This window comes from Scophthalmus maximus, chromosome 17, assembly GCF_022379125.1.
Source record: "Scophthalmus maximus strain ysfricsl-2021 chromosome 17, ASM2237912v1, whole genome shotgun sequence".
In the NCBI taxonomy this organism is placed as follows: Eukaryota; Metazoa; Chordata; class Actinopteri; order Pleuronectiformes; family Scophthalmidae; genus Scophthalmus; species Scophthalmus maximus.
Window position 1 is genome coordinate 20,197,661 of NC_061531.1, and position 20,438 is coordinate 20,218,098.

A 20,438-nucleotide genomic window follows, 5' to 3' on the forward strand; every position below is an offset into this window, starting at 1 on the left:
ACATTGGACTTGTTGACTTGACATTGGACTTGTTGACCTGACATTGGACTTGTTGATCTGACATTGGACTTGTTGACCATGACATTGGACTTGTTGACCTGACATTGGACTTGTTGACCTGACATTGGACTTGTTGACCTGACATTGGACTTGTTGACCTGACATTGGACTTGTTGACCTGACATTGGACTTGTTGATCTGACATTGGACTTGTTGACCTGACATTGGACTTGTTGACCTGACATTGGACTTGTTGACCATGACATTGGACTTGTTGACCCTGAGATTGATATTTCAGCATTAAAACACTTCTCCGTAATTTGACACTGAAACTAAATCTTCCGGTGTTTTGTGCAGCCAGACTCTGTAGTTGTTTTTATTGTGATGTTATATTTTCTTATTGAACCGACATGTTTGAGCTTTACTCTGATTTTACTGACAACTCCTGAGAACGTTTTTTTATTTACACATTATTTTTCATACGCATGTATTTGTGTTGTCAACATGTCGTCTGTGATGCGACTGTGTGGCCTATAAAATGTGACACTTCAATTAAACCTTCAACAAAACGTTAACATCGATCAGATTCCGTTTCTTATGGCGACAACTACTGACATTTCACTGAATGAAGCGGCTCAGATCCAGACGGAGCTCGTCTGTATGACGCAGCCGGCGTTCGTTCAATTTCGCTGACAAACGAATAATAAATGGATTTATTTTCTTGCTCCTAGTGTTAACTAGCAGCCGCGTTAGCATCATGGCTACAGACCAAAACAAGACAAAACAGAATTTGGAGTATATTCGGGTAACTGCTCGAGTCGTCTGGTGCTCCGATCGTGAATGTTGCTGGAGTCAGAATTGAAAAGTTTCAGAGGTTTTTTTTTCTCAGTGGTTTTATTATTAATGAACTGGTTTCATCTGTAAAAGGAAGAGGAGGAGGAGGAGGAGGAGGAGGAGGAGGAGGGAGAGGGAATAAAATAAAAACACTGTTTCCGCTGTCGTCAGTTCAAAACTCTCGACCAGTCGACGTCTTCAGTCCGGCTCCAGCTCGTCGTCGTCGTGTGAAAACGAGTCTGTGCTCACGGATTAAAATCCAGGAAATCTTCTCTAAAAGATGAGGGGTAAAAACAGAGGACGTGGTAAAATTGGGAGGCGGGAATGCGAAGAGTTGCTCGGGGGGAAACTCTGCTGTCGTCGTCGTCTCTCCTGACTCCGGCTGCGGCCGGGTCAGTTGGCAGAGGGGTGAAAGGTCAGCTGCTGGGTCGGGTGAGCCTGAACCTGAACAGCTGCGAGACACAGAACACAAACACGTTAAAACCATTTCTCAACGTTTTCAATAAAGTCTCTTATTCACAAAACATCTTCAATAACAAGCTCTTGTTCCCTCTGGACAGAGCCAGGCTAAAGGTTTCCCCCGTTTCCAGTCTTTGTGCGAAGACAACCAGCTGCTGGCTGTAGTTTCATATTTACCATCCAGACACGAGTGTGATTAATATGAACTCATCCAAATTATCAAAGTATCACTGCTGATTAACAGCTCAAGACTTAAGAGATAAAAGAACAAACTTTTGTGAAGCATTTTAGACGATAACTCCTTATCATCCAATATCATTTTCAGAAAGTACAAACATTTAGAAACACGTGTGTCACCTTGGTGTGGTCCGATGTAGAAGTGCTGCGGCGCCCCCTGCTGGGGCGGCGGGCCGTGTTGGGGGTTGGACCCGCCACCCTGCTGCTGGGGAGCATAGTGCAGCATGACGGGCGGGGGGGCGTGGCCCGCCGAGTGGTGAGCGCCCGACATGCCTCCTGTGACGTGAGCCTGCGGGGGAGAAACAGGAAACTGAGCGGTGGAGCTGTGATGTCGTCTGTGATCAGGTTGGATTGCGACTGGGAGGACTGTGATTGGCCGGTGAACAGACCTGTGTGAGCTGGCTGATTGACGGGAAGCCGTGGGGCAGCGTCTGGTGGGCCGGGAGGCCGTAGCCCTGCAGCGCGTAGGAGGCCTGTGGGGACGTGTGGCCCGGAGTCGACAGACCTCCGGAGTGGAACATGGCCTGAGGCTGAGGTCCGGCCGGACTCGACTGAAACATTCACCACGTGAAGGAACCAGAGTTAGATATAGAAATATTATTTTGTATATTTTATATCTCGAGTGTAAGAAGTCGCCTGGTTTAAACATCTCGAGCAGATCTCAGTAAATGAGGAAAATAAAAATCTGAAAGACAGATTTCCAGAATTGTCCTTTTACAAAATGTCGAGACGATGACACGATCAGATTATTACTTGTGTTGGAAAACTGGAAAGAATGAAAGATCGAGGACGGAAGGTACAAAACACGATGCTCTGCAAATCCAACAGATGATTATGTACGAATATGATGAAACAGAACTTTACCCATTCAAATAAGAAATGAATAAACTGAGAGACTTGTATTCGTCAGTTCAACAGTTTGACATTGGTGAACCTGGACCGTCGCTCCCACCTGAGGGTGTCCCGGGCTGGGGGCTGAGTGTTGGGGTGGGGCCTGGTTCCCGGTGGGGGTGCTGGAGGGCTGAGGGTGATGCATGGAGGCCGAGTGGTGAGAGAACGACTGAGCAGCTGAGAGAGAAGAGAAGGAAGTTATCATTCCTTCGTTCATTTGTTCGTAGTAGTAAAGCTGAACATTTCCATCTAACTTAGTGGAAGGATGGAACATCCCCTTCTTACCGTACAGGGCCTGCTGTGGCCCCTGGGGCCCCTCAGCCTGACCGGGGTACTGGGGGCCGGGACCCATCTGCTGAGGGGCCCCTGACGTCAGCATCCTGGCGCCCCCCTGCAGCATTGAGTAAACTGTCTGCACACGTGACGAGAGGAAATGAACATTTATTATTATTATAATAATAACGAGGCCAACACATTGACACATGAACCCTCGGTGCGGTGGTTCGCAGCCCCGGTACGGTACCTGTGCATGGTAGTGGGGGGGCATGGCCTGGATCACCTGACCGTACTGCAGGTAGGACAGAGGGTACGGAGACGCCACCAGCGGGGGTCCGGCTGCTGAGGCGGCGGCCGACATCATGGGGGAGGCCGGGGAGGGGTGGTGCTCCGGACGAGAGCCCACCACGGGACCTGGGACAGAGGGGGAGGAGCATGTGACGGGCTGAGGCTTCGGTGTGTGTGTGTGTGTGTGTGTGTGTGTGTGTGTGTGTGTGTGTGTGTGTGTGTGTGTGTGTGTGTGTGTGTGTGTGTGTGTGTGTCTGTACCTTTGGGTCTGGGGTACTTCCCCTGGTTCACAGTGGACATGGTGTACTGGTAGAGCTGAGGAGCCTGAGGAGACAAAAGATCTGAGGTGAGTCTCTACGACACAACGACATTGTGAGGTGAAGTGTGTGTGTGTCTGTGGGGGGGGGTTGGCTTCGGACCTGGAGGGCGTGTCCCTGGACGGGGAAGGGGCTCATGTAGGACAGGTAGTGTGTGGGCGGGCTGCTGTAGATGGCGCCGCCCCCTTGCTGCTGCCCCTGGGGCTGCTGCAGCACCACAGAGGGACTGGGGGGCGTCGGGCGAGGAGGCGTGGGGGTCGGCGGCGGCTTCTGTGGCGGCACAAAAGAATCACATCACATCAACATCAGCGTCTCACAGACAATCAGAAGAAAAACCTCAGGACAGCAGAAAACAAACCGTCACTGGAGTTCCTTTGATGGGAAGAAATTCCTTGGCGTTCGGATTCAGAGTTGAGTTTTTCACTTGCCTGCAAAAAAATAAGAACAGAAAGTCAGGTGTGTGGGTGTGGCTAAATGAATTGACCACATGGGCCTGAACCCAACAGGAAGTCAGCCATTTTGAATCTAGTGCCCATTTTTTTGACGTTTCATCATGAAAAGTTAAATCGTTGTATTTTGAGTGGTTCGATAAGAAACTGGGGCTGAAGACAATACATTCAGTCGTCGTCATGGCAGCACGTACTGGACACAGGACACACACTCCGTGGACGTGTTGTAACAGTCGTGACTTACGCTGCAGCAACCTCCATTTGTTCACCGCGTCCTGCACCAGGCTCCTCGCTGCCGCCGCCGGTCGCAGGTGGCTGGGACGTCCCGGGTGGACCTCTCTCGGGCCCTGAGGCCTGGGGGCCGGGCGGAGCAGCAGCTGCTGCCTCTGAGGTCTGATCTTGGTTAGAGGAGGCGGCAGGTTTAGGTGGGCCGGGGGAGGAGGAGGAAGAGGACGAGGAAGAGGAAGAGGAGGGGGGAGGCGGGTGAGGAGGATCAGCAGCTGCTGGACTCGCTGAGGAAGAGGAGGAGCTGGGCTGCAGCTGAGAGACACAAGACGACCGGTGAACAAACAACAACAGTTTATTATTATTTTAACATAAAACATAAATGTTCATCTTTTCAGCTTCGTTCATCCTGTCAAATAAGAGTTTTCATATCAGTAAAACATAAACACTGATGATGATAATATTATCTGAGGTGTCTGTTATTCTACCCGGCGACAGCGACAGGTAAAGATCAAAGCTGCAGCTGAACGTCGCTAATGCTAATGATGTTCTGTAACTCCGCCCCCAGCAATGAGCGGAGAGGGAAACAATCTGAGCTGAATGTGTCACAGTGATGCTGAACCTCCGGACCCCCTGACCCTCGACCCCTGACCCTCGTCTTACCCTGAACTCCTTCCCGAACTTGCGCAGCTCCTCCAGCTGAGATCTCTGTTGAACCGTCGGAGCTGAGGTGAAGAACAGAAGTGACGTCAGAGATAAATCAGATCACATCCTTGAGTCATATAGACGGTGATGTGATGGGAGAGTCGTACCTTTGCTGCTCTTGACTTCCTGTTGACTCTCCGTTCGCTCTTTAGCTGCTGAACTCAGGATTTCATTCACTGTGGACGACGAAGAGAAGCGACGTGTTTATTAAATATAATATCATCAACTCCAGTCGCTCCTCGCACATGTTTGATATACAGGTAATAACTCTTGTGACACAGTGGCTGACTCTCGGAATGTGTTTCTAAATGATTTTCACAATTTTTTGACATTTTATTTAAGTGATGGTCAATAAAATCTCCGAAACATGAACCGGTACTAAAATATTTATTTTTTGTCTAAGGATTTCACTTTGTTTCCTGTGAGACAGTTTTATTTCACACATTTCTACATCATGTGAGACCTGGACTCTTGAAACAGTCTCACCATCGACGGGGAACAGCGGCGTGGGGCCGGAGGGTTTGGCTGCGGCAGCGGCGGGGGAGGAGTCCAGGAAGACCGTGGCGGCCAGGGGGAGGTCCTTGGGAAGGGGGGCGTCTGACTTTGGAGTACGGGACGCTGGGAAGTTAAAGAGGTCAGAGTGAGAACGGGGAAGTGTTTGTGTGTGTGGGTCAGTATGTGTGTGTGTGCGCTTGTTTTACCTGAAGGAGTCGACTGACAGTTCGGGTTCCGCAGGTTTCTGTTGCTCTGAAGTCTCTGGGATTTCGGGGAAGTTCTCAACGCAACTGAGGACGAGAGATATGAGCAGTGAGGACACACACACACACAGACAGACACACAGACACACACACACACAGACAGACACACAGACACACACACGCACACACACACACACACACAGACTAACACACACACACACACACACAGACAGACACACAGACACACACACACACACACACACACACACACACACACAGACTAACACACAGACACACACAGACACACACGCACGCGCACACACGCAGTACCTCCGTTAAAAGACGAGCGGGTGGCGTCGGTCAGCGCCTGTGGGTGCGACAGTGAGTGCGGGAGGGCATGGTTGGCGCAGGGTGGGCTGCTCTGCGGCTGCTGAGGCGAGTAAGTCGTCCTGACGGACAGCGGGCTGCTGCGGCCGGAGGCGCCGGGCGGCGGGAGCCTGGAGGAGGTCGAGGCGCCGGTCCGACCCAACAATCCGGCCCTTGAGCCGCCGGGGGACAGGCCGCTATCGCGGGGCCTGGGAATGTATTTACCGTCCCTGGAAGGAGAGACGAGGCGGTGAGAGGAATTCTGGGAAGCTCAACGTACCACAGGAGGAGAAGCTGCTCTCACCTGCTGACAGAGGAGAACCCGGGACTGGAACGGTCCTCCCGCTCTCGGACCACGGAGCTGAACTTGTCCTCCTCACTCCGGCCCTCGTCGTTCTCTAGAGACACGCGGCGGCGGTACTGCAGGCTGCCCTCGATCTCGTTGGCCAGACGAGCCGCTCGCGCCTCACGCTGCCGGTAACCCTCTGAGTTCCCCCTCTCCAAAGGCATGCTGGGTAAAGGTCAGGAAGTTCATGTTGGGGTTAAAGCTCGTTTGACTGGTTGCATCAGATTTGATCTCGTCTTGATCTTCGGAAACATTTATTTAACGAGTGAGGGTGTAAGGCGGCTCGTCGGACTCACGTGTACATGGCGAGGCTGGAGTCGTAGCTCGACTTGACGCCGTACGCCTCCTCGTTAAACTTGAACATGTCGTTGGCGTCCCAGCCATTTGACTGACGGAAAGAACAGAAACCACAGAATCAGATATCGATCTTTAATAAGTTAAATGAAACTAATAGTGTGTGTGTGTTTCCTCACCATGTCGGACTCCAGCTCGAAGTTTTCTCCGTTTCCATCTCCGTCCCACCTCTGCAGCACCTTCTCCCGGTGCTCCCCGTTCACCCGTGACGAGCTGATGGACGAGTCGGTGAACGTGTCTGTTCACACACACACACACACACACACACACACACACACACACACACACACACACACACACACACACACACACACACACACACACACACACACACACACACACACACACACACACACACACACACACACACACACACACACACACACACACAGCCTCAGAGTCTCACATGTTGGAGGATTTATGAATCAGATGTTGACGTTTCCTCTCTGGTGAGTTCTTTTACCTCTGACAGCAAAGGTCAGGTCCACGTCTCTGCAGGTCATCGTCACCAGGTCGGTCGGGCTGAAGATCATCGTGTCGGTGATCTCCTCCATCTTCGGTGCAGACGTCTGGTCGTCCTCTCCTCCTCCTCCCTCCTCCTCCTCCCCTCCATCTCCATCACTCCGCTTGTGAACGGCGTCCACAGCCAGTTCACACTGTTCCGACAGAGGAGAATACACACACAAATAAATAATCCACGGAACTAAGCAGCGACCGTCCAGGTGAGAGAACATGCAGCTTTCACCTGTGAGCTCAGAGTCTTGAAGATTCCCTCGTAGGCGGTGCCGTTTTTCACCCTCACATCGCAGGTGGAGCCCTGAGGAGGAGGAAACGCTTCAGTCTCTCACAACAAACATGGGGTTGAACTGAGACGTGACGGAGGAGCGGACAACTCACCACCACCGCCGTCAGGAAGTGAAGCATGCGAGCGTTGTTGTAAACACCTTCGAACACCTGGAAACACGACAGACAAGTCAATGCACATGAAGGAACATAGCGATTATCGCTGCGGCAGGACTTCAGATAAGAAACGGTCGGGATGTGTTTTCCTGATAATAATCTACAACACATGGACAGATTCTCACCAGACTTGGATCGATACATAGAACATCGATAAGGAGTAGAGCTGCAACAGTTAATCAATTAGTAATCAACTTTTAAATGAATCTCCAACTATTCTAAAAAAATGGATCATTTTCATGGAGAAAAAAAGTCAAAATTGTCTGATTTCAGTTTCTTCAATATGAATATTTTGAGATTTTTTTTGCTCCTCTGTGACAGTGAACTGAAAATCTTTGGTGTGTGGACAAAACAAAAAATCATGTTGAGGTTTTGGGAAACAATCGATATTTTTCACCATTGTCTGAACCAAACAACTAATCGATTAATCAAGGAAATAATGGACAGATGAATCGAAATTTTTTTGTTGCAGCTCTAATAGAGAGACCAAGATTTCTGATACTGATACATCGGCTCATATATATATATATATATATATATATATATATATATATATATATATGAGCCTTTAAATATGCATTTGTGTTTACATGCTAAGTAAAATAAATGGTTTTTTTCTAAATTCAACTTCTATTTATTTGGGTGTATTTGTTTATAGTTATTTATGATCAAGTTTATGATTAAGCTAAAATATCAAGCCTCAATAACATCTCTGTCATAAAGGTTTGAAAACGACATCTTAGGAATCATTGACAGATTTATATATATATATATATATATATATATATATATATATATATATATATATATATATATATATATATCTTGTTCTCCCCAATATCGATATCGGCACCAAAAAATCCATATCGGTCCGGGTCTAATATAGATATATGGAGATATATATCTCCATATATTTGATAAACGTGCTGGGTATAACCGTGGAGTATGTTATTATACGCTGACTAGTGAAGGACCTGAACCTTCTGCACCAGCGACCTCTGACTCCACATCACCGGCGGTGTGACGCTACTCACGAGGCTGCCGGCGGCGGAGGACTGGGTCTGTGGCGGCGGCTTCATGGTCCTGGTCCTGCGGCAGGAGAACACATCAATGTCAAGCTAAAGGCTAAAGAGGCGGAGGAAGAAGAACAATAACAACGGGCGTCACGCAGGCTAAAGCTAGCTAACCAGCGGCTAACACACACAGACACGGACACGGACACCGACACCGACACGGTCACGGTCACGACCTCCGCGGCTCGTCCGGGACACTGAGTCTGACACAATCCACTGGATGTTGTTGTTGTTGTTGTTGTTGTTGTTGTTGAGGAGGAGGATCGTGGAAGCTAGCTAAGCTAACGCAGCTAGCGTTAGCAGCAGCGGACGACGAGTTCTACCGGACGCGTCGCTGCGGATGAAGAGAGTGAGTGACGTAACAAACGGTGAGGAGTTAATACTTTTGAGTCGTGAGCATCCCGGTCGGTCCGCTGTCGACGTCCCGGGGGGAGAAGTCACACGGTCTGACGGGCCGGGGACACGGTCGGTCCGCCGCTGGAAAACAACAACAAAACACGGCGCCGGGTGCGCTCGATTCGACGCGCCGCCGCTCCCGTCGGGCGGGGGGTGAGGCAGCGATGCGACTCGACTCGTCACGTCACTGAAACCGCCTCCTGAGATCTGAGTCGAATTAAACTGTTTTCTAATAATAATAATAATAACAGCAATAATAGTAGTAATAATCTCTGGGAGTTTGAGCAGAGTCGGACGTTAACACGTGCAGTGACCCGGCCCGACCGGAAGGTTCACGGACGGTGACGTTTGTTTCCACCGCAGCAGCAGCAGCTGCAACAACCGGGCTGAACCGAGGGGCTGTAACGAGCGCACCGATCGCAAACCCCCGCCCATTGATCTAATTCAAAATCTGATTGGACGAGCTTCAAGTCATTCTATTCTGACCTTTTATCTCATTGGCTGTTTGAACGTGACGGTTTTAAGCGTCACAGAATAGTTATCGGTCTATATATACATGTACATAAATCTATTTATATATATACACACAAACATATATATTTTACCTGTTAGATTTCACTTCTGGTCATATTTTTTGCTTTGCTGAGTTTTTCTTTTTAACCATGTTTCTGTGTATGTATATAAATACATATAGTATGTTTATACTGTTTTATACACGCATTTCATTATTTTATGCATATTGCTTTAATGTTGCATGTTTTATTTTGACCTTGGAAATCCCTTTGTGCTCATTTGCTTGAAAAGTGCTATATTAATAAAAGTATTATTACTAATATATAATCCATTTAAAAAATATATATATAAAAGTTCTTGTGACATATTTTTGTAATTTTTAAACAAATTATGGATTAAAAATCTAAATTGAAAAAAATTACATGCTGACATAAGAGGCTGTTGTTGATTTATTGTGAGGAATAAACCAGCCAGAAATGTGAGTCTGTGGTTTATTCAACTACGTCTTATATATATATATATACATATCTATGCTTCAATCTCTCGAGTTTCAAGTCTTCTTCAATACATGGTGTTAGGGGCGTGGATAAAATGTGATTGATAGCTGGTACCATCCAATGCAGGTGCAGGTTGCAGGTGCAGTGTCAACAAGATCTAAGTTTGGCCACGCCCCCTGCTCCTTTCAAAAATGGTTACTCCTGTTTTTTGTTTTTTTTAACAAGATGGTGCTGAAGAAATGTTCTACAGGGCAGTTTCTACAGGGATGAGGTCGGTTACCATGGTGACCTGAATGGGCCAGGACTCTGACCCGAGCATCATGTGACGGAGGGACCACCGTTTGTGCAGGAAGAAGAAGAAGAAGAAAGGAAGAAAGAAGAATGACACACCAGCCGCCATGTTTCACTATATTTATATTATATCATTATCATTAAATTCAATGTAGTACCTGAAACTAACCACACGGGGTGGACAGACAAACACCGGCCACCCTCAACACACGGTCCCAGCAAAGAGAGAGAAGAGACAGAGAAAAGGCACAGAGTTTTTAAAACTGAGACAAGGACAATGACCTGAGGGGGCGGGGCTGGGGTGGGGGTGGGGTCGGGGCATATAGACAAATACATGAGCAAAAGAAATGTCGCGTGGAAACAAGCAGGAGGAAAGTGAAGGATGAACGAAGACAGGACAGACACAGAAAGGCACGAGTAGAAAAAAGGTATTTCATTGAACATTGTCTGCTAATTGTGTTTTTTCTTTTTTCTTTTTAACCCTTGATGAGCGGAGGACGAGGAGGAGACTGAGGGACACTGTCGCCTTGACAACCAAGGCATTATACAAATCTTTTTTATACATATACATACATATACATATATTTTTCCTTCCTTCTTTTTATCCCAAAAATAAAAAAAGGCACAAAGACGTATCATTTGGATTTTACAAGATTGAGTCGGAAAACAAGTGTCAGAAAAAACAAGATAAAAAAATGGTGTCGTAAAAACTAATAAAATTAATACTATTATTCTGACTGTAACTATTATTATTATTTCCATCCATATTATTGTTATTGGTATCATCAACAGTTTCTGAAAGAAAACATCAGGCGAGAGAGATACAGAGAGAGATGGGAGAGAGAGGGGAGAGACATAGACACCGAGTGCTGCTGTGTGACTGAGGTAATCACTTCCTGCTCGGGAAGTTTTAAAAACTGATCCTCACAGTTACAAATCATATTTAATATGTGATGAGCAGATTCTTTTTACGACGACTGATTGACTGAGAACAATAATAATCCTGTCATACGAACAATAACTCGTCAGGTCGTGTCACATTTGAGCAGCTCCACTTAATTATCAAAGTGGTGCTGCTATTGGCCGCAGGAAACGCCAATCAATAATCAATATCCTCCACAGAATCATGTTTTAAACATTAAGGAATCAAACATGTGACGCATGAGTCACTGCAGCTTCTAACATAACTGATGACGTACAGTGTGATTCTGAAACAAGTCGCGCGTGTGTGCCGCCTCGACAGGACCGTACCCGACAAAAACAAAGATCACGTGACGAGAAAAATCTGAAAGAATATTAGTGTTGTACAGCTGCTCTCTCTCTCTCTCCTGTAGTGTTAGAACTTTAACTTCTCCTCCTCTTTCTCCTCCTCCTCCTTGCTAACAAAATAAAAATACTGGTTATGAATGGCTATGATGAACGCCGCCTCATCCAATCTCACTTTCGCTCGCTCACACACTCTGTGGACACAGACACACTCCTCCTCCTCCTCCTCCTCCTCCTCCTCCTCCTCCTCCTCAGAAGAAGGAGTACTGGTTGTCGACGGCTCGCAGCGCCCTCGCTCCGTCTCGCTCTTCTCCTTCCACGGCGTCCAGCTGGCGAAGAGGAGTGTCCCTGTCCCGCTCCTCCCAGTCATCCACTGCTCCTCCTCCTCCTCCGCCACTGCTGCCGCCACTTCCTCCTCCTGTCGCTGCTGCGGTCACCATGGTCGTCACCTCTGCTGCTGCTCCTCCTCCTCCTCCCGGCTCCGTGTCACTTCCTCTCTCCTGCGGTGGAGTCGGGGGCGGCGGCCGACCCGGCGGCAGGGGCGGAGGCTGAGGGGGGCTACGGGGTCTGCTGGTCAAGTCTGCATGACGGAGAAACAAGATGGGAGAAAGAGAACAGGAAGAGAGAGAGAAAGAGCAGAAGAGAAAAAAAGTATAAATGAAGGAAGGCAGACGGAGGGAGGAGGAAGAGGAACAGGAAGAGGAGGAATAGGAAATAAGGCCAAAGGTATAAGAAGTGAAGTGACAGTGTCGGAGGAGGAGAGAATAGGAGGAGGAGAGAAAAAGAGAGAATGACAGTGAGGTGAGGAGTGGGAGGTCATGGAGTCCACGGGGTCATGGAGGCAGTTACACACACACACACACACACATGTCATCCGCCTAAGGGATATCACTGGACAGTGACATTAAATAACGAGTGTTTCCTTTAACACCAAGAGAAATTAATTAATATACTTATAAATGAAACAATATTCATCTTCAGGGAGGTTGATTAGACCGTCGTCATGATAACCAGTTACACCGGTGGTTACTGTAAGTCCTCAGTAGGTCATGGGTCAGATTGTGTGTATTGTGTCAACTTATTTTGTTATGTTACTACATTTTGGAAATATTTCTTTCTTTAATATGTCTCAATATGTTGAAAGTATTTATTTCATCTGATTGTTATGTTTTATATTTTTACTTTACTTTTATGATCTATGATGGTTCATTGACTCACAGAACCTTTTATCAAAGGTTGTTCAGATTTTGGCCTTTGAAGTTTCTCCAGGAAATGACATCACAGGTCAAAGGTCAAAGGGTTAATAAAGTTTGTCTGTGACGTCGTTGTCGTTGTCTTCACTCACACACTCCTCGTCTCTCAGCCGAGTCCGGTCTCACTTACACACAGTCAGAGATGGGGGTTGATGGAGAGTCAGGATGGCGCGTGGTGATGACGTCACAGACCGTGGGCCGACTGCCTGCCCTGTCCCGGCCTGCAGGGGAGGAGCCAACGGATACGACAAAAAACAACATCAACAACAACAACAACAAAGAGGTCAGTGACACAGATGGAAAACGCTGCGACAACAACGACGACGTGATGACAGTGGAACTAAAACGTTTTAAAAATCGCGAAGCGCTGATGAACCGACGGCTCAAAGATATCTGAACCGAGTCTCGGGCTGATCTAGGATCACATGACTGATCACATGACTGATCACATGACCACCTGATTCCAGATCAGCGGAGAAGAGGAACGAGCAAAGAATGAAGATAAAACACAGAGTGAGGACATGATCACAGCCGGAAACTGTCGAGACAGGACGTAGCATCGGATTTTCAATGTTCTGACGGTCTTCGAAGGAATCACGTGTGACGTTCGCTTACATCAGCTCAGAGAACGAAATCTGTGAAGAAAGTCACGTGACACCAACGGTCACTTGAAAAAAACACTAAGGTGTAAACAGGAAGTAGATTGTCTCCTCTGCGGAACTGTTACTGACAGGAAGTGTGAGAAAAGAAACAATCAGAGAAGAGAACGTGATGATGTCATCGTTTGCAAACTGATACGTGGACCAGCAGTGTTTCCACATGTCTCTGATTCAGAGGCTGGAAAACTCCCGCCATGTGTAACCATGGCAACCGTGATGAATGTTTAAAATAAATGTCGTCAGTGTGGGCGGAGCATCAGACGACAGCGATGCACGTTTTTAACCGTGCGCTGATGTCGGACGTGTCACAGAAGCGTCATGTCCGACTGGCGAGAGTGACGCGCTCGCTCATACCTGGCTGGCGAACGGCGGTGGCGCCCACGAAGCTGATGAGCGTGACGTCCGAGGCGCCGCCGGACTCCAGGGGGATGGGGTGAACCCGGAAGTGCTCCAACATGTCGAAGATGGACTGGAACCAGAGGTGCTGCACCCGGCACTGGCCGTCCTCGTTCAGGGACAGACGCAGGTGCTGAAGGGGGACGGGAGAGGAGACGGACGTCGATCAAACTAAATCTCAAACAAGTCTGATGTTTTCACCAAGGCTAATGCTGCGTTCACATGCTCCTTCGAAAGTCGAGTTATGTTGGAGTCGTTCTTCCGACTTCAGTATGTTTTTAAGTTGGAATGTGGAAACAAGATGGAGGATAAAGAAGATGTTTTGTTTTATTATTCAGTGCAGTTAAACTACACAGTTATAAATGTTTCCAGTAAATATTAACGTATGTGGAGTTACAACCTGACACGTAACTAATTATATGTTCCAAATGAATCTAAGTTTCTAACGTTAACGTTTGTCTGTCATGTTTGTGTGAATGTGACGTCGTTGTCACTTCCTGACGGGAAGTCTTTACTTTGCTCGTGAAGACAAACCTTCAGATTGTCTTTAGAAAGCTCCGCCCCTTCACAGAAAACTAATTGATGACCGATGTTGTGTGAGAAGCGTCTCTCCTCTCTACCCGTGAAGCTCCTCCCACACTCACCTTGGCCTTGCCCTGGAAGTTAAAGGTGAGGACGTATTCTCCGCGCCGCGTCTCACTCTGGCGAACCAGGAAGACGCCGTGGCTCGCCGGGCCTCCGGCCAGCACCAGCTGAGCGGCTTTGAGACGGGATAGCGTGCCGTGGAACCACTGACACTCGCTGAGCGGATGCTCCACCGCCTCCGCCACCGCCACGTCGGAGAACAGGAATGAGCCTGGATGGGTGGAGGGAACATGAAACACCTTCAGTTAGAGAGGTCACTGCAGCTACAACACCATGACATCAGGTTGTTTCTGTAGTTGGATTTGTATCAGACGCTCTGCACCTGTGGCGTCCGGTGTCTCAGCGAAAGGTGTGCCTAGACTAGCCCCGCCTCCCCCGAGAATCCGGCCGTCTGGTTCGTCGAGAGGGGCTCGAGGGGGCAGCTCGGGCGGGAGAGACTCCATCAGGGGGGAGGAGCCTCCGATGCCTCCGTAACACACTGACACAACAAACAGAGAGAGAGCAGGAAGGTCAGGACATGACCCCTGACCTTTCTTCAACGTCATTTAAAGTCGACGTCTGCGTGAGTTCGGCCTGTGTTAATGAGTCACTGCAGGAAAATTTTATTGCAATATGAATCAAGTGAGGAGTAGAGTCACGTTCTCATAGTCGCACTCTGCTGGTCAGGACACAGAACACACTGACTCACACACTGACTCATCTGTGTCACTGATTCTCTTCATCAAAGACACACGAACCTTGTGAAAGACGATCGACGATCTCTGGAGTTCCGCTGATGTCTAACGGGCCGCACACACCTTCGCCATCGTCCTGCTCACTGTGGGAGGGGAGGGTTAGAAACGCAGACACACCTGGTGTGAACCTTATTATTAGGGCGTGTCGTCCCACTGCCGGCGGTAGTTACCTGAGACAGATGCCGTTCCTGATGTCGCTCAGCCAGGCTCGCATCTGAACAGCGTCTCGCGTCTCGATCACGTACTGAGCCGCCGCCTCCAGCTGAAAGGAAATAGACGGATCAGATCCATCACATACGTAGGTTACACACTTCAAAATGAGGAACAGGAAGTGCATCGGTTTCACTAGACAGAAAGGTTAGATTTCAAAAAACATCCTGGCAGCCGATTGGTCACAATACACGCCACACGATTGTGAGGCCACACCCCGGTCTCACTGTAATTACCTTCAGCAGAAAGGTGTTCTCCTTGTCTGGGACCTCCAGCGCCGTTGTGCTCCTCACTTCCACCATGGAGCAGCAGGGAACCGTCAGCCGCGGCTTCGATGACTGAGGACACATACCAGGAAAAATCAATAACTGATGTTTCTGCTTCAGAGACAGAAACTGAAGAGTTAGACTGTTTCTTCTCAAACAGTTTGGGATTCTTCTTGAACGTCTTTTGGACGGAACCAGTCGGATTAATTTTTTAACTTTCAGCTTCGTTTTGTACAGAAATAATATAATATTCTATCTGTGATCGAGTCTCATCTCGGGCATGAAGATGGGACGTTGCCTGAAAGAGTAAACTTACTTTGGGTGGGATGAAGAATTCCAGGTAGTACTCCTCCCCCCGCTCCCCCTCCCTGTCCCGCTCTCTGAGTACCAGACGACACTTGTGCCAGCGTCCTCCTCTCCAGGGAACGTTGCCTCCACTGGCCGGAGGATGCATCGGGCCCATCGGAGCCGCCGCAGAGGACAAAGCCGAGGCGGTGGCGTTGTTGTTGTCCGTACCGTGATGCAGCAGACCGAACGAGAAGCCAGAGAAGCCGTGGCTGCCGCTCAGCTCGTCGCTAGAGGAGCTGACACTCACCCCTCCCTCCCGCACCAGCCGGCCCACCTTCCTTGGGGGTCCCATGCTGGCGGCGGCGGCGGCGGCGCTGCTTGGAGGCAGCGTGGAGGCAGAGGTGGGGGTGAGAACGGGAGGAGGCGATCGAGACAGTCTGAGTTTCTCCAGCCGGTGGCTCCACTTCTCCTTCTCGCCTCCTTCGCCGTTGCTCCGCCGCCGATCCCGAGCAGCGTCCGACAGCGACAGAGAGGTGGCGCTGCTGGAGGAGGAGGGAGGCAGCGAGGAGGACGAGGAGTGGGGGAGGGACAGGGGCATGGACAGGGACACGGGCATGGAGGAAGTGGGCGTGGGCGGCTGTGTAGCAGAGTTCCTCTTGGAGGTGGAGACCAGGCTGGCGTCCTGCACGCCCATGGTGTAGCTGTAGCTGGAGGGCAGCGGGCTCTGGGCTGAGTCGCTGGACGAGCTGCGCCAGTGCAGGATCCCCCGGACGCTGCCCCGGACGCTGCGGCCCACGCTCCGCAGGGAGAAACGCTTTTTCAGTTTGTTTTTGGAGGAGTTAGGCGTGTTGTTGCCTTTGGAGTCGGGCGGAGGAGTGACGGAGGAGAGCAAGATGTGAGGAGCGTGGGACGGGTCGGCGCCGTCCACCTCCACAGACTCTGCCTCGCGCGCTTCCGTGTCCACGTCCTCTCCGACGGACGACACCCCGAGCCAGCTGTCCTCCTCCTCCTCGACAGGCGCCTCCCCGTTCCCGGGGGTGACCAGGGCCCCTCGCTCTTCACGCCTCCCGTTGTTCCCTCCCACCGACGAGCAGCACGACGAGGAGGACGATGGCGGCAGGACTTGGCCCTGGGCGTAGGAATCTTGGAACACGTCCCCGCTGCGGTTCTCCAACACCAGCCGCGTGGGAGCTGGCTTGGACGAAGCTCGCATCATGTTAGTCGGGGGACAGGGGAGGACCGCGCCCCCTGTCACAGAGAGGGGCGAGACCGCCTCCTCTTCCAGGGAAGTGGCGTCCGACTGGGGAGCCCAGCTCACCATCTCGTCCCTCCCAGAAGCGCAGCTCGGCAGGTGCGCCCCCTCCAGTTCGCTCTGGAAGTGACGCACAAAGCGATCGGTGAAGCGGCGGCAGAAGGCGGCGGCCGAGTCGGGGGAGTAGTGAGGGTTCTCCTGGAGAAAAGCCCGAAAGTGGCGTGCAAAGTCACCGGCCGCGACACGGGCGTGGAGCTCACAGAATTCGGTCCAGCTCAGGCAAGGTGAGGGAGAGGGGGTGGGGGTGTCAGACAGTGAGGAGGGGTGGGCCTGGGGGGGAGGGCTCACCAGAGGGGGGAGAGGGGGGGGCCGCGGGGACAGGGGCAGCAGAGAGGGAGAGGGGGGAGAAGGGGATGGGGAGGGGGAAGGAGGTAACGGAGAAGAGTTTGCCGCCCGCGGGCTGGGCGGGGTCAAAAGAGAGCCGTTCATCCTCCTGAAAGGGGCGGGGCTGCCGATGCACCGGAGCCAATCAGATCACTTCAGACACACACCAGAAACTGAGGTGACTGACGAGGGCGACGCGGCACATAGGTCTTGTTAATTTACAACAGAGTGAGACGTGAAGCGTTGCGCTCAACCCCATGGAACAGGAAACATTAAAAAGAGCGTGACGGAGTTCACAGAGACTCTTCATCCCGTGGCGACTAAAATCACAACGAAGAGAAACGCGGACTTCAGACGGAAAACGGAAGAAGATTCACGAGGTCGTTCCCTTCGTCAGCGTCTGTCACGGATCCAGAGGCCTGGACACATCCTGAAACACACACACACACACACACACACACACAGGTACAGATGTTCTTAAAGTATAGTTCATAACAACAATAACAGAGATGCAGTCACATGTGGTAAGAGTCAACATCAGTTGTCAGAGCAGAAAAACACAGATTGTTTAAAAAAATTATTTGATTTTAAAAAACTCAACAGAGCAGATTATGTCAAAGGGGAAAAACTCTACTCATTCACTACTACATCTACTACTATGTTTACTACAGTACTACTACAGAACTACTGCAGTACTACAACGTTTACTACAGTACTAATACTCTTACTACAGTACTACTATAGTATTACTATGTTTACTACAGTACTACTACTCTTATGTTTACTACAGTAATACTATTACCACTACATTTACTTCAGTACTACTACTCTTACTACAGTACTACTACTCTTACTACAGTACTACATCGTTTACTACAGTACTACTACTCTTACTAAAGTACTACTACATGTAAGACTTTAAAAACCTGTTAGCAAAGTCTGACAGAAAACTTTAAACTTTAAAACAAAACTCTAACGTATAGAATATAATTGACATTTTTCTGAAAAGGTGTACTCTAATTTTAATACTTTAATTTGATTTTTCAGCAGCCGCAACAGCGCGTCTGTGTGTGTCGTCTCAACAAGTGTCACCAAACCTTACAGGTAGGTGTGTGTGTGTAGGTGTGGGTGTGTGTGTGTGTGTGTTGAGATGAAAAAGAAGGCGGAGTCTGGAGGTGGGTGTGGTCTCATTATTACACGAGGACGCACTGGTAGTAAAAAGTGCATTATGTAGCACACGGGGTCAGAAGGTCAACATGTTCACTGGTGTGATGTCATCACAGGATGGTTCTAGTGATCCAGATATATATTTTTGTAATAGAGTATTTTTACAGTGTGGTATTAGTAATTTACTCAGGTGAAACATTCGAGTACTTCTACTGCTACATACTTTGACTTGAATACAGTTTTGATTCCAGGACTTTGACTTTACAGAGTATTTCTATGACGAGATGTGAGTATTTGTACTCGGGAGAATAATCGGATTACCTCTCACTTCAGATCAGATCAGAGGTTAATCGGATCAATAACAGTAGACGCATCGTCCGTCGTTAGCCGCTAACGTGAACTTAGCACCGTGAGTGTCGCTCATTCAGCCTCTTCACAGACGTGGACCGTTAGCGAGCTAACAATAGCTAGCAGCTAGCAGTTAGCGGACGGCTCGCCCGCGGACCCGCCGCTCGCGGCCGCGTGCGTGTTCCGCGGCGTCGCTCGGGCTCGGAGGCTCGTGTCGGAGGGAGTCCTGCTCCGATCAACACGTCTCCAACCATCCGACAGCAGCTGACGCCGAAGGTTCTCCGGCGAGCTAGGCTAACCGTTAGCCACGTTAGCTCGCTATTAATAATCCAGCTAGCTAGCTTTTCAATATTGCCTCGCTGAGGCGCGCGCGCTGTGTTTCCGGTACCTGGGTGTCGCGGTGCGGTTCTGTCGTCCGTGTCTCTGCGTGGAGCTGCGGCGCGACTCATCCTGCTCTTCGTGGCGCAACCATCGTTTTCCGAAAAGGTTGTTGTTGTTGCTAAATATGAATATTGCTATGTGCCTTGCCTGGCCCCGTTCTTCTCATACTGCCGCCCTGTTCTCGCGAGAGTTGCGAGGTCGGCGAGCGCAGCAGCAGCAGCGGTGATGATGATGATGATGAGGATGAGGATGATGCTGGTTGTCGGTGGTTGTTCGCTCTTTACCGTTCAGAAAAAGAAAAGAAGCGTTGGATTTTTACCGTGTGAGTCGAGAACATGAGCCATCCATCACCGAGACTCTGACACCTCCATCCATCTGTCAGTGAACATGTGTCACAACACAAAATCAGGAATGCAAATAAAAATAAATATGATAAATAAACAGCAACAGGTTTATGAGCCGTGTGCACACATGTACATGTGGGACCAACGCAAAACACAGACTACGACAATACACAAGTTCCTTGTGTAAAATTCTGAAAATATGAATTCTACAATAATTTTAAATTACGTCAGAATTTGATGTTAAAACTAAATAAATGAAGTATAAGATTTGAATGTTTTTTTTTATTCTTTCCATCAAAGAGAAACAATTTTTTTCATTTTTATTTGTAATAAATTTATAATAATTTCCTTCAAATGGGGTTTGAACAATTTAGGGTTAGGGTTAGATAAATAATAAATAAATAATAAAATTGAATATGTGAAAACTCACAAAAAGTAGAAAAGTTATGTAAATTTGAGTAAAAAATTTGAAAAGTTGAGATGAAATTAAGATTAAGAATAAAATAACATAAAGTATAAAATCTCTCAAAACCTGAAAATAAAAAAAGTAAAGAAAAGAGTAAACTGATGTATATAGGTTAGTGGGTTACACCGCTGACTGTGGTACAGATGGGGGGGGGTCGATTCAAGGTCATTCCAGGTCATCTTGTGAGGTCATTCCAGGACAGAA

General features: G+C 48.9%; 2 protein-coding genes across 4 annotated transcripts; both read right to left on the reverse strand.

Annotated features, from left to right (window-relative positions):
- Positions 1-875: 875 nt before the first annotated feature.
- atxn2l (ataxin 2-like) lies at positions 876-9,254 on the reverse strand. Its single transcript, XM_035615772.2, has 23 exons — positions 8,862-9,254; positions 8,440-8,494; positions 7,343-7,399; positions 7,191-7,262; positions 6,909-7,101; positions 6,565-6,683; positions 6,388-6,479; positions 6,050-6,256; positions 5,710-5,975; positions 5,383-5,466; positions 5,168-5,299; positions 4,789-4,857; positions 4,640-4,701; positions 3,996-4,291; positions 3,661-3,730; positions 3,405-3,572; positions 3,246-3,309; positions 2,945-3,111; positions 2,707-2,833; positions 2,483-2,598; positions 1,920-2,081; positions 1,651-1,819; positions 876-1,286 (listed from the first exon to the last, which is right to left on the reverse strand). Exons 1-23 carry the CDS (start codon positions 8,876-8,878, stop codon positions 1,228-1,230), a joined length of 2,823 nt encoding a protein of 940 aa, XP_035471665.2. The 5' UTR covers positions 8,879-9,254; the 3' UTR covers positions 876-1,227.
- A 2,608-nt stretch (positions 9,255-11,862) lies between these two features.
- On the reverse strand, positions 11,863-19,608 carry sh2b1 (SH2B adaptor protein 1). 3 transcript variants are annotated; one of them, XM_035615777.2, is made up of 10 exons: positions 19,432-19,608; positions 15,921-17,958; positions 15,575-15,676; positions 15,299-15,390; positions 15,132-15,211; positions 14,717-14,872; positions 14,394-14,605; positions 13,708-13,882; positions 12,825-12,915; positions 11,863-12,021 (listed from the first exon to the last, which is right to left on the reverse strand). In XM_035615777.2, exons 2-10 carry the CDS (start codon positions 17,631-17,633, stop codon positions 12,000-12,002), a joined length of 2,643 nt encoding a protein of 880 aa, XP_035471670.2. In that variant the 5' UTR covers positions 17,634-17,958; positions 19,432-19,608; the 3' UTR covers positions 11,863-11,999. The 3 variants fall into 3 exon arrangements, with proteins under 3 accessions (XP_035471670.2, XP_035471671.2, XP_035471672.2); XM_035615778.2 differs by lacking the exon at positions 19,432-19,608 and adding an exon at positions 19,017-19,382; XM_035615779.2 differs by having other exon boundaries at positions 11,920-12,021; positions 12,787-12,915.
- Positions 19,609-20,438: the final 830 nt, after the last annotated feature.

Coding starts and splice junctions, on each gene's coding strand:
- sh2b1 (XM_035615777.2), bottom strand. CDS start 17,633: ATGAACGGCTCTCTTTTGACCCCGCCCAGCCCGCGGGCGGCAAACTCT. Junction 14,606..14,716: donor TGAGACACCGGACGCCACAG/GTGCAGAGCGTC, acceptor CCACCCATCCAG/GCTCATTCCTGTTCTCCGAC. Junction 12,916..13,707: donor CACCGCCGTTCGCCAGCCAG/GTATGAGCGAGC, acceptor CCTCCCCTGCAG/GCCGGGACAGGGCAGGCAGT.
- atxn2l (XM_035615772.2), bottom strand. Junction 3,731..3,995: donor CAAATGGAGGTTGCTGCAGC/GTAAGTCACGAC, acceptor ATTTTTTTGCAG/GCAAGTGAAAAACTCAACTC. Junction 3,573..3,660: donor TCAAAGGAACTCCAGTGACG/GTTTGTTTTCTG, acceptor GTGCCGCCACAG/AAGCCGCCGCCGACCCCCAC.